General features: G+C 41.5%; 2 protein-coding genes and 1 long non-coding RNA gene across 8 annotated transcripts; 1 reads left to right on the top strand and 2 right to left on the bottom strand.

The window, feature by feature from the left end:
- The first annotated feature begins 97 nt into the window (after positions 1 to 97).
- Positions 98 to 9,725, top strand: LOC108953104 (uncharacterized). Of its 6 annotated transcripts, none has more exons than XR_010514150.1 (5): positions 98 to 385; positions 2,777 to 3,081; positions 6,384 to 6,437; positions 6,755 to 6,887; positions 7,015 to 9,725. It is a non-coding gene; the product is annotated as an uncharacterized LOC108953104 (long non-coding RNA). The 6 variants fall into 6 exon arrangements; XR_010514149.1 differs by having other exon boundaries at positions 6,975 to 9,725; XR_010514151.1 differs by having other exon boundaries at positions 6,755 to 7,988; positions 8,120 to 9,725.
- LOC103988349 (probable xyloglucan endotransglucosylase/hydrolase protein 28) lies at positions 3,104 to 6,009 on the bottom strand. The gene is made up of 4 exons (XM_009406890.3): positions 5,382 to 6,009; positions 5,156 to 5,256; positions 4,768 to 4,976; positions 3,104 to 3,881 (listed from the first exon to the last, which is right to left on the bottom strand). Exons 1-4 carry the CDS (start codon positions 5,590 to 5,592, stop codon positions 3,395 to 3,397), a joined length of 1,008 nt encoding a protein of 335 aa, XP_009405165.2. The 5' UTR covers positions 5,593 to 6,009; the 3' UTR covers positions 3,104 to 3,394.
- Positions 8,853 to 15,546, bottom strand: LOC135676134 (protein TITANIA-like). The gene is made up of 2 exons (XM_065186980.1): positions 13,555 to 15,546; positions 8,853 to 9,532 (listed from the first exon to the last, which is right to left on the bottom strand). Exons 1-2 carry the CDS (start codon positions 15,326 to 15,328, stop codon positions 8,982 to 8,984), a joined length of 2,325 nt encoding a protein of 774 aa, XP_065043052.1. The 5' UTR covers positions 15,329 to 15,546; the 3' UTR covers positions 8,853 to 8,981.
- Between the last annotated feature and the right edge of the window lie 1,289 nt (positions 15,547 to 16,835).

Below are 16,835 nucleotides of genomic sequence, written 5' to 3'. Positions count from 1 at the left end.
TGACCTGTTGTGTGTTTGATACACGTGTAAGACACGTGCGGGGTAGCTATTAAAACCGAAACCGCCTGCCCTGTCCCCTTCTCAACGGCCTATCGGTCACCCTCACTTTCCCAAACCCCCGAGGATCCACCTCGGCGGAGCCCTTCACCCTCGCTCCCGACGGCAGCGATCGGAGTTCGGTCTACGTTGCCTTCTCCCTGCGTCGATTTGAAATCCTCGCCTAGCTACTTCTTTTGTATTGCTGTTCTCGGGCGAGGGAGATGGGTTCCGGAGTTTAGTACGGGAGGCTGATTGCTTTTGAGAGGTTGGGTCTTCTGCAGGCCACAAAGACAAGACGGACGTTCTTGTAGACGATTATTATGGCTCCACGTGCAATTCATGCCAAGTAAGACTCGGTGTTGCAACTACAGATTAGTTAGCTTGTGATCTTATTTCTTGCTTTCTGCTTATAGTGTTCCTGTTTCTGTATGTTAATCCGATATGCTTGTATACTGTCTGTAGGATTCTTCTTAGGTTCAGTGTATCTAAGAAATGCAAAAATTGCTTTGGATTCTACTTTATAACATGGTTATAGGATTTTAGAATTTGATGAACGCCTACAAATAGCAATAATGAGTAATGTTATTGTTGTATTAAGACGATAACGTTGTTAGAGAGGTGGCTTTCGCTTTAGCTACCTGATAAGGTATACTTCGGGCCCAGGCCACGTCACAATTGATGCCACCCCACTTCACAGCCAAGTCAGTAAGAGAAGCACCCCCACGCGTCGAGCCAGCAACCGTACCAAGACGCCACTTGGTATGTCCCGTCCTGGTAAGCCCGGGACGGCACCGCATGGTGTCGTTCCGCACATCCCGGGACGGCGGCCGCACAAGGGTACCATCTCATCCCTCGAGGATCGGCCGTCACGCCAAACCCACGTACGACCGACCCTCGTACAGTAGTATAAAAGCCCTAGCTGGCATCCGATCGAGGAAGAAGAAAAAAAGGAAGCAGAAAGCAGAACCCCACATTGACTTACTTGTCGAAGAGCCATAGTCGGTAACGACCCGGCGGGGCCTTCTGTGCAGGAAAGCGGCAACGTCCGAGGCGAGGCCATCCCGATCGATAGAGGCGTCCTTCCTCCCGACGCACTAATCAACATCCCGACAAAGAGACGTCAATCAATATTGCGGCGCCAACACACCGTCTGGAGGGCTCGACTGACTCTGGCATCCAGCTCAGTCGACCGAAGATTCCCGATATCGCCCCGTGGACTAAGCCGTGCTGACTTATCAGCCACGGTGCATCAGTTCATCAACATACCCATGTTAGAAAAGAGCAAAATTATCATTTTACTAAATCTTGCCCTGTACTCAGGTTATCCTGCCTATCTATGTTATAACATGTAACTGGTTTTGTCCAAATTCAAGTCTGTAACAGTTTGTGTGTGTTGGGTCTAGCTGGGTTGCCTTCTGGTCAAATTGATTTGTGTATTGTCTTAAAGTTCTTAAGTTCAAATTTGGTTCTTCTGTAATAGGGTCAGGGTGCCCAATGGAACAAGTATGACTTTTTAATCACATGGTATCGTGCCAAATCTTGAGTAAGTGATCCTATTGTAGAAACAAAGAATTTATATCTACCTATGATGCATATAAAAATCAGCACAACAAGATCATCTAACAATTTTCATTACCATGAGATGCATTTAATTAGCACCTTTATTTTTCCTTTTTTTTATCTTTCATTTTCTAGGAACATGTTGTGCCAGTAATATAAGTTGTAGATTAGAAAGGATTGCATGAAAAACTCATTGAGTCATCCACTCAAGATTCCCTCATTCACATATGCATGAAAAACTCAGATTCTCAGTAACGGAGAAGAAAATAAAGTTTAAAATAGAGAACTATTGGTTGTGTGTGTCAACTCACTGGATCACCTTAATACCTTTTTAAAATATCACTGTGTTTTAATATATGTAACACTTGGCTCATCCTGGAGTTCAAATTTACTGATCTCGGTCTAGCCTAAGAGCTAAAATGTGAGTCCGAATTAAGTTCTCTTGAGAGATGCTTGCTTTGAGTTCATGCCAGTTTAATTCATTTGCATCTTTGACACTGACTGCTTGCACTATTTTGGAGGATTTATTATGTGGAACTCAAATATGGTGTCCCTTTCTTCTCACAATATCACACTTGTCTGTTCCAACACAGTGAAACCTCAAATGTGCACGCTATTGCAGTGTTGTACTTTCCAAACATACCTTTTTTAACGAGATGTACTTTCAAGAATAATTTGCTTATTATTGGAGGGCACATGCAACCTAAATATCTTAGTATGTTTGTTAATATTCTTTAGTGTTTTCTACTTTCTTAATATTCCTGAGTAAAACATGCAGAAGCCTCTGTAATTTAGTGGATTTAATTTCAATTTCTTGATTTGGTACTGAAATTTTGCTTTTGTAATTTCCCTAAATAACTACCAGATTAATGATGCAGAAGGTTGAGATGGAGTTACTAGAATGTCTTCCTTTCTGTATGGCCCCTGCATGTGAGCATAAGATTGATAGTTTATTTATGCCTTGTTATGATGAATCCTGATAGCCTCAGATCATTAGCTGCTACATGGTTTCAGAAGATCACCATCACAGCTTACTGGATGATATGTGGTATTCTTTTCTCATCAAAATTATTGTTGTCGGGGAAGTTGCGGAAAGAATATTAGTTCTCTGTCCTTAGTAGATCATTTGACTAGCACTTTTATTTCAAGTTCCATAAATTCCTAAAAATGTTGTCAGGATCCGTTGTTTGTGTTGCTGCCTACTCTATGCTCTTCCAGCGGCAGCACGCGTTTCTTTGAGGTCATCCCACTTTGAATCCAGCAGAGCTGTCTGTATTCCCCGTCTCAGCCTACAGTTGTTTTCTTACTCAATGATGCGGGAGACAGCAATATAGATTCACACTCATCATCTTTGTCCTCTCGTGCTGGTCCAAGTTCCAACCAATCATAGGTCTTATATGCCAGCACCCGAAGACATTCAAGATCTCCACAGTTTCCAGATGGAAACATGACATGGAGGACAGACATCTTATTCGCTTAAAGGTATGCTAATATTGCCATTCCATTTTCTCGATAGTTATAGTGCCATTTATAGATGATCAAAACGAACTCAAGTCTTCTATGATAACAAACCCATGGTGTAGTACATTAGCACCACTACAGAGAACAAGAAACATTAGAGGGAAGGAAATAATATGGAAAACACTGATGAGCTAGACAGACTCCAAAACAAGCTTGGACAGACTAGGTTATACATATGTCATTCTAGACAATGTGACTCTCTACCTGAAATAAATTTGCTATATCACTAGAATACTTGGAATACATGGGACACAAAAAAAATAACCACTTAGATTCAAAGGGCTACATCTACTGTGCTGCGGCCATTGCGCTTACCATGGTGGTGGTGGTGGTAACTGGACCTTGCTTCGCCTGTTATGAGGAAACTCTCAGTCTCGGGACCGAGAGTACACTCTGGAGAAGGTGTCGGGTAACGGATGCGATCATGACAGTAAGAGTAGGTCATGTGTTTCTTTCGGAACCTCTCCATCGCCGCCCGTTGATCCGTTGATATCATCATAGCATTGTAAACTCCAGCATTAGATTCCAGACAGGCTCTGTTATGGTTACTGGGATCAACGACGCAGCCATGGAGGACAAGGTCAGTGAACTCAGCGACATAAGGGGCGAATTTGTAGTTGACCTTGTAGCGGCCACCCGAAGTGGCCCAGGTGGAGCCATCCCATATTGTGGCATAGAGTGACATGGGCTTTGAAGGGAAGTCACCACCCATGGTTTGGGTCCTCACCACCTCCCTGATGGGGGTGTTGTCAATGTAAAATCTGCCCAAGGAACAGAAAGAACTTGATAAAATTATGGACTTATAATTTTGAAGTATTTGTAGGCAATGCGTCTGCAAGTCTACTAACAATAGATTCCATGTAGGTTTCATTCAAATGTATTAGAATGGATTTATGCGTCCTCTTTTTCCTTTGGTGTTTGTTTTCTCTCCACTGAAATGTGTTGAGGACAGCACCAAATGACTCAACATACATCTACTTATACATAGCTCTGTAAATTTCCTTCATCATACCAAATGCTATGAGGATGTTTTCAATGTAAAATTTGTTGTAGAAAATGAATATTTGATAATGTCGTGTTACAGTCTGGAAACATATGTAGTTAATTAAATATGTATCCAGTTATTATTATATGAACAGTAGGAGCATGCATCAAAATAAATAAAAGTATGGAATGCATGTGATTTCCATTTCGCAGTCATGAATTTAGGTATTGATGTCATTACTGTTCTCTAGTAATTTATCTTCTGTGCATAAGAAAGTAAAGGTAAAGCAGTTTTTAGCAAGTAGCATCCATAATATTGCTTGTACCATGTAAAGCTAACTAATAAACTGTTCAAGTACTAAAAATTGTTAGACAAAATATCCTAAACAAGACAAAGAAAAAAACAAAGAAGAAAAGCACTTAAATTTAGAGAGAGAGAAAAAAGTAAATTGCAGACTGAATTGTTTTGTAAATTTCTCTGCACATAGCTTAAAGTTGGAAAGACGAATCATAATGGAAAAAAAAAGAATAGAAAAGAAGATAACTCCAATAACAAGTCATAATGAGGAACGTAGACTGCCATTAACATTAAATTTAAGAGAGAAATCCTGAGAAGCTAATAGTTATCTATATGTAGAGTTATATATACACATTTAACCTTACATGATCCTCTCATTGCTCCACAGGATGGAGTATTGGTGATAGTCCTCTGTAGGATCGAACCAGAGCCCATATCTCTCTTCCCTACCAACTGCTGTGCTCCCATTCCCATAAACGTTGGTCTGAACCCTCCATTCCCTGCCTCTTATGTTCCCCAGGAACTCGAAGTCCAATTCATCATGTGTCTTCTCGAATACATCTCCATTAGACATCTACATTGACATCAAAAAAAGCTTGTGATGTTCTGCAATTGCAAGAACAGATCTTTTTAGATAAACTTGCTGAAAATGCAAACTTGAGAGAAGCTTACTTAACCGGAAGTGCTGTTAAGAGAAATAATACCACTAAACAGTGGAAGAATTATGAGCTTATTATGGAAAGAGCAGCATACATAGAAGGCAACAACGACTCCAGCAGCGTAGTCTGCAGGCAGTTTGATGGAGGCACTGAAGAATCCATGGAGATAAAGACCTTGTGACGCAAATCCAGCACCTAAGGAAACAACCATGGGCAGTTTAACAAGGACATCCATGCATATCTTTGTAGAGTAGATGAAAATGGAGCCAATGAAGCAGGAACAGAGACATTGAGAGAAGGGGAAAGTAAGCAGCAAACACCAGTCCGCTGGTCGAGGGAGAGGTGGACGGTCTGGCCATCTTGATGAAGAATGAGGTTGGAGTCTCCAAATAGCTGTGTGTAGCCTTCCTCAAAAGAGAGGGTGGTGAGGTTGGGCACTTCTGGGAGAGCAGTAGCCTCATTGGTGAGGAACAGTGCTGAACCCAACAGGAGGAGGTAGTAGAAGAATAAAGGAGAAGAAGAAGAAGCCATCTCTTCTGTAAGATTGTTGTCTCTGCTCTGCTCTTCTCCTTTTCACCTTAAGCTGGCTTTGCTCTCTTTCTCTGGCTCTCTCTGTCTCAGTGGTTTATCTTATTATAGAGGCAACAACTCTCTTTCTATCTCTATCTCCCCCTCTCTCATGTACCTTGGGGCAGGAGGAAGGTTAAGGTGTAGGAGTTGGAGCGAGCTGAGGACCGATGCTGGCATTATATTGGGAGCAGAGAGAGAGAGAGAGATAGGGTTATTTCATTGAAGACTTGGATGATCAAAAGTCTTGCTCTCGTTGGCACTTCCATGTGTGTTTCACATCACTATTGAAGCATAGAATGGAGTCTCTGTTAGCTAAGAAATTGTAGTTAAAAGAAGTACCAAATTTGATGAGGGATGTGTTGCAAGATACTTAAGGTGGCCGCCCGATAGTTTCTTCTGTATCATATGGAAATCCATTATGATGTACCAACGATGATTTGCTTTGTCTTAGAGCATGACTATATATTTTGTAAACTGAAACTCAAAACATATTGGGAGACAAGTGATCGGTTTAACCTACTTTTTATTAGATTCGATGGATTTTTTGTAATGAACTAATTGATTTATCAAGTGGGTAATATTTCAGTTTGTTGTGTTTGATTAATTGATCAACGTGAAGCTTCCGATCTAATACATGTATGAGTTGGAGTTACAAATGGTCAACATGCAGTTTTTTGTACAATATGACATTGTGAATTACCTACTGGATACCAAGGTGGATTTGATCATGTATTTTTCGCCAAAATATGCAGGGGAAAGAATTATAGAATTTCCTACAAAGGATCAGACTAATTTGCTCTCTCACTGTGAGTATTCTCTACCCATGAATACTTTGTCAAGTGTTTATGTCCAACCATTTTCTTTACAGTCCAATGCTCTAATTATGCCATCAGATGCTTAATTAGTTTTCTGTTCTCACCCTTTGCTTCAAATCACATTTCTCAATTCAGATGTATATTTTGTTCCATGAACCATTATAATTAGCTTCCCGGCATAAAACGTTTTTCACTGAGAACATATACATCGGTTCTCCAAGAAGTCATATATACACTCGAAACTCCTGGCGTAAGCCTACTCTTAGCTGCTCCACTCTGCGTCTGACTGCTTGCTCTTGTGCTTGTAGATGATGCACAGCCTCATCTTGATCCGATCTCATGTGGACTTCAACAAACAACGAGAGATATCTGGCAAAGAGAAAGTAATGGTGACAAGGAACAAGAAGTAATGGCTCAGATGAACATTGCATGCACTTCCGTGTAAGTTTGACTCTCCCATTGATTTCGGACTTGCTTCGCATGCTTGTGTTGCATTGGGCTAATCTTTTTTTATGATAAAAATTTAAGCTTAGGATATAAACACACTTCAATGAGAACCTGCTCTTAGTCTACCATTCCTAGGGACCATCAAGACCTTCGTGGTGGACACCATGGTTTCCAACTCCCAGCCCGACCTGTGACACCAACCTCCAAAGCCTCTCCATTGATGTCTTTGTCCTGATGCTGCGGGCATGGCGGGTTTAATAAAGAGGTAGCAAAGGCACGAGGATTGGAGGTCATTCTCTGTGCTTATCTACGGCTCTGTGCGCTCCACGAGAGAGAGAGAGAGAGAGAGAGAGAAGCATTGTTGGCCTGCACGCAAAAGGTTGGCTGCTTTTGAGACAGCTGCCATAAAGACGTGCCTACAACGGGATGGAGACTGAGAGGATGAGGAAAAGAGAGCAGAGCCTTGAATGGTGGAGTTGTTATCCATGGGGATCAGGGAACCATGGGGGGTGCTGTGGTTTGGGTTCAACAGGGTCTACTGGGCCATGGAGATGTGTACAAATAGGAAAGTGAAGGGGAACACCACCGAGGTAGAATGTGGGACTCAGAGCACATGCCTTGTCAACCGCACATTGGACAAAGGCCTAACTCACTTCAGTGATGATAGAAGAAGGATAATATTTATAATGTCAGATTGGAAATGATAGAATAGAAGGAGAAAAATGAATGACTCGGAGACAGTAAATTCCAAGTTATTTTTACTAGATAGTAATATTTGCTCGCATATCCGTGCATGGATCGATGTCAATTTGAAAAGAACAAGAGAACAACATCAATCGAGGACGTGATATATATATGTATGAGAAAAAGATCTGATGCTTCTTATGAATCATGAAACAGATATGAGTTCAAGCGTGCATACGAGACGTGGAGCACAAAATAGTATATGTAGAAATGATGCTTTCCCTTCTTTGATTAATGACAGTGACGTGGGGAAGCCAAGACTTGTTTTTCTGAGACCACCTTGTCCTCTGCAGTAGACACAAGTTATACTGTGATGTGTACTCGTTGTCAGCATACAGTACTGTAAACGCGGTAACGCTCGTTCCTCAGCCCCCCTCTGCGCTGTGCATTGTACCTTCGCTAAGCATCAGTGGAGACACTGTTGATTCACGTGCACTCTCTATCTCTCTCTCTCTCTCACATCTTGCAATTTTGATCGGCAGGCAGGAGCATCCACGGTCACCGAGCCACCTTGTGGGAGGACAACCTTCGTGCCTGGCTCCTGCACCAGCTGCAATTGGTAAGCAAGCTCATCCTTCCATTCCACATGGTTGGAGGTAAGTCACTGGAAAAGGTTAAAAGGAAAATGACACTTCTTGATTTCTTTTATTACTTAGTACATAGCAAGAGAAACAGTGCTGCCTGTGGTTCCAAAATATCCCCTAAAATTAATAATATTTAATTCTTAAATGTGTTCGAATGGGTACGTACTGACTAGAGAAAGAGAATGCACAATGAACTCTGAAGTTGAGTCTTCACTAATTCAATAGACAATTCTATTCCTTTTATTTTATTGTTCTCACTTAGTGAAATTTTGATTTTTTTTTTTTCTTTTTGCTCATGTGGACCTCATACAAAGGTGTCGCAATCACGTCAATCTTGTTTGGTCTGTGTTTTATTCTGGATCATTATTTTAAGCATTAGTTTTCATCATCTCTCACAATATGTATATACATGGTTTTCAAATTGAGGACTTCTTTCTTCAAAAAAGTTACATTTGGTTTTAGCTGTTCATTGGATTCAGTTCACTGTCAGAACAATTGAACACAGAATGACCACCATGAAAGTGCACAATGAACAAGTACATAAATTACAGATTCAAACAATGAAACAAGTTCTGGGAGCAAACATCAAGCAGTTGAACCGTGACGGGGATCTCCAAAGCCTACTTAAGCATACACCAAAACAAGTAAGAACTTAATATACTGTATATTTGTTGCAGATGAGATCTTGTTTTGTAAGCTTAAAGAATCCAAGATCAAAATATACAAACTAGGCATCTCCGTCAGATGACAAGAGCACAAGCTACACCCACATCTTCTTTGTTGCTTCCATCCGTTCCAGCAAACTTGCAATCTCAGCTTGCATCCTCATCTTCATGTTTTGATAATCGCAATGAGAGTTCTCTAGAAACTTCAGTTCCTCCAGCTTCTTCCTACGCCTCTCTTCGGTCTCCTGCAGGCACAGTTTTGCAATCTTGGTGGCGTACTCTTCCTCCAACTTCTCAGACTTGGCACGGACTATCTGGCGGTAACCCTCGACTTCTCTCCTGGCATCATCTGCCAGTTTCTGGAAGAGCTTCGCCTCTGCCTCTTTGCATTTCACAATGGTCTCCAAACTCTTATATCCATCATCCTTTGACGAACTGAAATGGGGTTCGAATGCAAAAGGTTTGGCATCTGCTTTTAGTGCATCCATCTGTTTGTCTAGCATGGCAGTGGCGGGGCTGAAGTTGATGGTAGATTTTGCCACATTGATGGCTGCCGCGGATGGAAGAGGTGTATCTACATGCTGGGTTGCTAGAGCAAGTATGTTTTTGGAGGAGCTTCCAGTAACGGAGAACTCTGTGACTCCGTCTGAAAAATTGAACATAGTCAACAGCTAGCACTAGATACTTGAACGCAAACACTCGACAATTCCAGGAGGCACAGATCATTTTTACATGTAGCACAACAATGTATTTCAGACTACATAAACACTAAGGAAGACACATAATATTGTTTTAATTAGTTGCAAAAGTAGTGGATATGTTTCTCTCTATGCCATGCAGATTTTCCCATGTGCATCAGTGCATGTATAATTCTTATGTGGGTATGGCAGCTTTTGCTAAAATTAACACAAAATTGGTAATAATGTTCACAAAAAGAGAATCCCTGCCATTAGACTATACAGCATGGATTTAATAATGTTATTGCAAAACAGACTCTTCAGCAACAGGGCGACATTGGCTTCAACAGTAACCAAAGATGAGACAGAATTATACAAGTAGTAGTACAAGAAATGGTCAATAAATGATAATATCCTAGAAAGTATGACAACTTCGTGTATATTAGACAACAACACAGATTTCTATTTGGACAAGTTAAATGGCATTGATAGAGTCATGCTCTGATAAGTGCTCAAAAAGATATTACCAACAAAGTCGAGCAATAACTAACTATATTTTATATAAAAGATTTGATGACCATAAGAAAGCAATGAATATTTAATTAAAAGTTACCAAGTTAAACAGACGAGAATATCATTTATCATCTCAAATATTTTTTGCAGCCATCAACATTCAGATGGTCAACTTGCTGGCCCATCGAATATAAATTTCATGTAGAGAAGTTAGTTCTATTCAAGAGATCATTTTAGTCGTGTCTATCGACATTGATCTTTTGTCCAGACTCCAAAATTTTGCATTCAAAATGCAAAATGCAAAAAAGGCCACCTAAAACATTCCTTCTCAGCAAATAAATCAGACATAGTCCACATGAATATGTATGCAGTCGCAACCCTTGCAGTGATATTGAGGTTGACTAGTTGAGTTGAACTTGCAGCTGAATAACCAATGCCAGGATGAAGTTCTCCCATTTACTATGATCAATCACTTCACAGATGTTTGGAGTAACATTAGGATTTGTCTTCTAGGAAAGGAGGACCATTTGAAGACTTGAACCGTGCATGTTAAATGCTTCATTCCCAACTTTCATGGGATCCCTCAGGAGGGTTATAAAAAGAAGGGTATAGCATGCAGGTAACTCATGGTTCCATCCGCGTATCTGGATGGCCTACAGTTAAAAGCTTGTAACAGCATCTAAATTCTCACTAAAATCAATACTAGAAAGTACTTTTAAATCATCAAAAACAACAACAACATGCCTTATTTTCCCAGCTATTTGGGTAGTCACATGCGATTTTCCAGCCCTAGTCAATCTAAGAGCAGTCTTATTAAAGTAATTCAGGTCTCCCTCTATATTTCCTTATACCACTAGTCCTAGTTAGGAACTGAGAACTGTAGTTAAATCATCTGATGAAGTATACAAAAGTACAGAGAATAATATTGCATGGTCAGACAAGAAAAATATTCAAGGGAGTTATAATGATTGCTACAGTAACCACGATAAAAAACCATAACTACGGCTCCCTCATAGATCAGTTCTGAGCTTGTTGGCGATGGGAGAACAGATGAAATGCGCTGACCAGAAAAAAAAAAGATTGGACATGTTTTGAACGGCAACAAATCCAATGATCATAAAGCAGGTTATTCTTTTGCTATGCCAGATCAGAAAGTTCAGGGACTTTCTGAATCTATAGGGTGACAAAAAATGATGGTCTTATTCGTCTCAACAATTGCTTCATGGTTGCAATTGGCAATGCAAAAATTTAGTCATAGAAGAGACAAAATACTATTATGTTCTGACCTTGTCTTATACATTTTACAAAGTAAGACTTGCTATCTGCCACAAAATAAGAACTTCTAATGCAGAGTCTGACTCAACCGGGCGACAGAAGATTCATGTATTATAACTAATTCCATAAAGGCTCTTCCACCAGAAGATTCATGTCCAACATATTATTTAGAAACTATATGCCTATTACTGTCTGATTCTTGAGATTATGATCTGTCCATCGATCACCTTCAATGAATATCTCATAAGCATTCTTCTAGACTATATTACTTTTTTTTTTCACATCATGCTTGCGGTCGAAAGATACAACGAACAACATATATTGGACTTTGTTGACCAATTAGGAATCAGTCTGGACATGTACACCTTCCCTTTGCTAAACAAACATATATGAAGAACTTTCATGTATCAGCAATCAGCCTCAAATTGGACATCTCATGATAAACCTGCATTGCTGAACTTGTGGATCATTCCTGCTTTCTATGCAATACTTATATTATTATTCTCATATTTCACAAGAAGGAATATCCACCATCACTTTTCTCATTGCCCGTGCATCACTCTTTCAAGAATATTGAGGTCTGTTTTTATAATTATAAGATCCAACAATTATGTACTATTTTAACCACATAAAAGGATAATTACAGCTACCTTAGTGATCAAATTTTCTGACCTCCGTGACAAGTTGCCAAGGTGATAAATGAAAAAACTCCAACAGCAATGAAGCATGACCAAAGCATCTCTTGTAATATAGCTACTGGTCAAAATAGAAAGTGATACACTGTGTACTCTTCTGATAAGTGTCCATGATATATAAAAACGATAAGGACAACATAAGTGAACTAGGGTTAGTATTCGCGTATAAACTGTTCTACTTGACCTTTTACTTATGTCCATTTCAGCACTTGATCTCTGCTGTTTTATCTTACCATACACTTCGCCATCAGCATCCAAATCAATATCCCACTTATGGTAGTATAGCTACAGAGAAAACAGAAATTCCCTGATGTTGTACTGGATTAAAAATGCAAATGCATATTACTAAATTGAGCACCATAACCATATTTCGATTGTTGCACTAGTCCAATCTCTGTTGAAACATACTAAAACTTTGAGAGAACTCTGAGAACCAGCTATATGCTGAGAACACAATTTCACTCAGAGATAAAAAAAAGTCTTCATCAGGCATTTAAATCATGATGAAATGAAAATTAATTACTGATAATAAAGCCCATCCACAAATGGGTGAAGAAAGATTTTGAACTTCTACAAGCAACCTGGGCACAGAAGTATGGGCTATAACTACTTGTGCATTTAGTTAGATGTCCCCAGCAAATAAAATCATCAAAGCAAACAAGCCACTACTGCCTTTAGGAGAGAGTGTCTCATGAACAGGAACAAGAATGAAAGATGACAGAGAAAATGAAAAGCTCATGGAGGATCAAGATACAAGTCCGCAGTTTCAGTCATCCAAAAAGTTAGACCATAGGAACTGAGGATAAAGAGGAAAGAATAGATGCAAGCTTGAAAAAATAAGATGATAACAACTAAATGGTAAAATATACCTTAAAGCAACAAGCAGCTTGAAAATACTGATATCCAGAAGCTCATCTTTAAGCAACACATTGGTAGAAAAATGTCTAAAATATTTTAGTTATTTTTCTACTCAACAGAGCGATCTATTGCATCACACATAAGAACTATTTGCAAGATTTGGTAATACCCAAATATGAAAAGAGAAATGCAACACATACTAGCACATACATGTAGAACCCACCACAAGCACTCTGGATCACTCACAAAGAGAACCCCTATGTCACATAGTACCGGTCCACCCAACATATAAATTGGGTAAGGCCCACTCATCGAGGGAGTGGAAGCATGGTTCAAAGCACGTACAAGCAGTGATTGCCTATAAATAAGTTACAAAGAAATCAAATTACAGAGACAAACAACAAATTTTAAGCCAAATTTACTTTTGGAATGAGAACCCTTCTTGGCGAACCCATGAACTAAAAAGTTCTAAAAAGAAGGTTATGTGATTATGGACTGACTTCAAACATCATGAAAGCCACAAACTTCACAATCAAGTATAATAGATCGTATTCAACAGCAGCAGCAAGATAAGACAGTAAACTGAAGAAACCACAAGACAAGAAAAGCACTAGCATTAAAAGTAAAGCAAAGATTGTCAAGAAACTCACATTTGAAGAACTGCAGCATGCTAGCACATGCGTCCTTGGGGGAGATTACTTTTTTAATGAGCATGTTGAGGACCTCCTCAGCTTTTGCATGAAGCCCCTTTCCTTCAAAATCTTCACTGGCACGGAAGATTTTCGTAACACAGTCCAGCTCTTTCATCAATGTCTCAGGACCCCAATTCTTGGCACACTCATTAAATACTTCTTTAACAAATCCAAACATCTCAGAAGCATGCCCACAGCCCAGGCACTGGAATTGCATCTCGGTCATGCCTATAGGTCCTTTTGAGCTTGGGCCAGGTCTAATTAGATTCTTCTCAATGCCACAAACAGCATGGCACCAATGAGAACAAACATCACAACCAACCCAACTGCACGTATTCAAAGCACAATCAAACTTCAAACACACAGGACACGTGCAGCTGTTACAGAACCCCTTATTGTTGGAACATATCTTACATTCACAGTCATCAACAGGCAGTACGCTCTTGCAATTCACGTTCCTGCACCGCATGAGCAAGAAAATCTCAGCCAACTCGTTAGTAGGGATCCGGCTCTTTCCCGAGACATAGGATACAATACCAGTTTTGATAGCAACCAAAATTTCAAGCTGTGTCCTGTGTGCTTTCGAGAGGATCTCTAACGTAAGATCCGATCTCCTCTCTAGTTTCCTCTGCAGGCTAGCAAACTCATCCGTCATCTCTGGTACTTCCATAAGATTCCTAAGACACTCTCTCAGTGCTTCCAACGATTCATTAGGAAAGTCATGGAGCAATTGTGCCATAACAGGCACCGACTCGGACACTATTTCTCTCAACACCCTATCTGGCCTGGTAAGCATGCCATTTCTCCCGCTATCTGAACTCGCAACACCATTACCTTTCACAGGCCTTGCAGGCAATTCAGATGGGAAGAACGAGACATTGTCAGAGCTATTGGCCCTGTACAGACTGTTGTTGACTTCTTTGTTGTGATTCACAAAAGCGATGGTATTGCCATCACCCACAGGCTTAAACTTACTATGAACTGACCCATTTGTCCCCTCTCCAGCGTACCAAATCTTATCGTTTTCCCCCCTTGAGAACTCGTAATTCTCGGTGGAGTTTCGCGTCAGGGAGCAGCTGGGGTTGTGCGAGAATGGGACGGAGCACGAGTACGAGAGCGAGGGGGCATAATCCTCCGAATTTGCAGCTCGCATGCTGTTACTGTAAGTCGTCTTCGGAGGAACCACCGAAACAGGAACTCCTGGTGTGGCAGCCGCAGCGGCCCCATTCATTGCCGGGATAGCAGAGTTGAGCGACAAGGAAAGGTTGGGCGGAGCAAGGGAGAGGTTCAGAGTCTCGATCTTGACCTTCTTCTCGCGGCCATCGCCCTCGCCGAACCCCTCGGGCGCCTCCCTCTTCGCGGACAGCTTGCCACCGGTCAATTGGAGGAAGTCCCGCTCGACGCACCGACGATCTTCATCTTCCGAGGGATCCGGCGCGATCTCCTTGCCCTTCAACCGGGATTTCTCAAGGGAAACAAAAAGATCGGCGCTACGGCCCTCCTTTTCCTGGGCGGCGGAGGCTCCGAGCTTATTGTTGTCGCAAAGGTAGCTGAGGGTGAGCTCCTGGGGGGCGGAGGATGCGCCGGGCTTCGTGGGTGGCGACTCGGCGGCGGCGTCCCGGAAAAGGTGGGGCTTCGCCGGCGAGGCCTCAAGATCGAGAGGGTTACGGCTGGGAAGGGTGGGCTGGGGATTCGGAGTGGAGTCCTTGAGGGGATCGGATTCGGCGAACATGGCGAAGAAGGAAAGATCGGAGGAGGAGAAATGGCGAGGGTTACGGAAAGGAGTACCGTAATAGATAGGGTTTTGAGGGTTTCGCGATCACCTTCACCGCGGCCGCCTACGAGCTCTCTCGCTCTCGCTCTCGCTCGCTCGCCCGCCCTTCTTCTCCCTCGGTGTGGCCAACGTCGCCGACTCCGGTCTTGGACTGCATCGCGGACCTGTTTCCTTGCCCTTTTGTTTTATCCTGTTAATTATTCGTGTCAAGTGATCCGCAAGATAAGTTTAGTTATGCGTTCGATGGAGGTCGCGTGCGACTCGGGACCGTCGACCGGGACCGAGCAATGGGCTATTATCATGTAGCCAGAGGGGTAACACACCGCACTCGGCCTGCAGCCCCGTCCTATCTGTCTTGCCCAAGACAAGGAACACCATCTCCCTCAAAATCTGCAATGGCGTGACGTCAGTGGTTATTTGTCAATGTGGGGGCCGCTTCGCTGTGATAGGTGGCAAAGAGGGTCTCCTCAACTGGCGCAGACATGGAGATGGTGTCCGCGTAGCGGAAGACGCGTTGGTCGGTCTGGCACTCTAATTACGAGAATGCCAGGGCGGCGCGTGCGTTACGGGGACCCGTTTGACTTTCCAATCGACGGCTGGGATTACCGCGTGGGAAGTGGAGCAGGTCGTGATGGTGATCGTGAACCAGATGTGGACAGGTCAGTTGCAAACCGAGTTTCGGTTGGACTCGGTGAGTTGGGAAGAAATGTGGACTCGCAACTATTTGTTAATTATAGAAGGTTGGAGATAAAAAGATGATAAAAGTTACGTTCGATCTTTCTATTTATATAGGTTACGAGGGAGGATTTTTCTCAACAGAATAGCGAGATTTTCTTATATAGTTGAAGAAATCGCTATCATGCCATCGTAAGATAGTACTCATATCAAGGATATCGATATTGGATCGATGTAATAAAAATAGTTTACGAGCGATAGGCTTCATAAGTGAGTATGCTAATTGATCAATTGTATGTATGTGAGAAATATATAGTTGATGTCGGACACCTTGATCTCGCATGAAGTGGAAGTCGATAGTAATATGTTTCATGCGGGAGCGAAACACCGGATTAGCGTATAGATAAGTAACTCCAACATTATCATAATATATTATAAAAATAAGAGTGAAATTGATATTGAGTTTCTTGAGCAAATTCGTGACCCAATTGAGTTTTACAACAGCGATTAGCAATGACACTATATTCAAAGTTGTAGACTGTATAATTGTCTTTTGCTTCTTAGAACTCCAACTGATTGGATTAGCTCCAAGGAAAATAATATACCATGATATAAATATTCTATCATCAAAGTTTTTTGCCTAATCAGCATCGACAAAGACATGAAGATGAATTGAAGAGTGTTTACGAAGAAAAAGACCATGATTGAGGATCCCTTTAAGATATCACACGATTCGTTTGACTGTAGACCAGTGCATAGTAAATGGTTGCTGCATAAATTATAATAGTTT

This window comes from Musa acuminata, chromosome BXJ1-6 (assembly GCF_036884655.1).
Source record: "Musa acuminata AAA Group cultivar baxijiao chromosome BXJ1-6, Cavendish_Baxijiao_AAA, whole genome shotgun sequence".
Lineage (NCBI taxonomy): Eukaryota > Viridiplantae > Streptophyta > Magnoliopsida > Zingiberales > Musaceae > Musa > Musa acuminata.
This window is presented reverse-complemented; position numbering and strand designations above follow the sequence as displayed.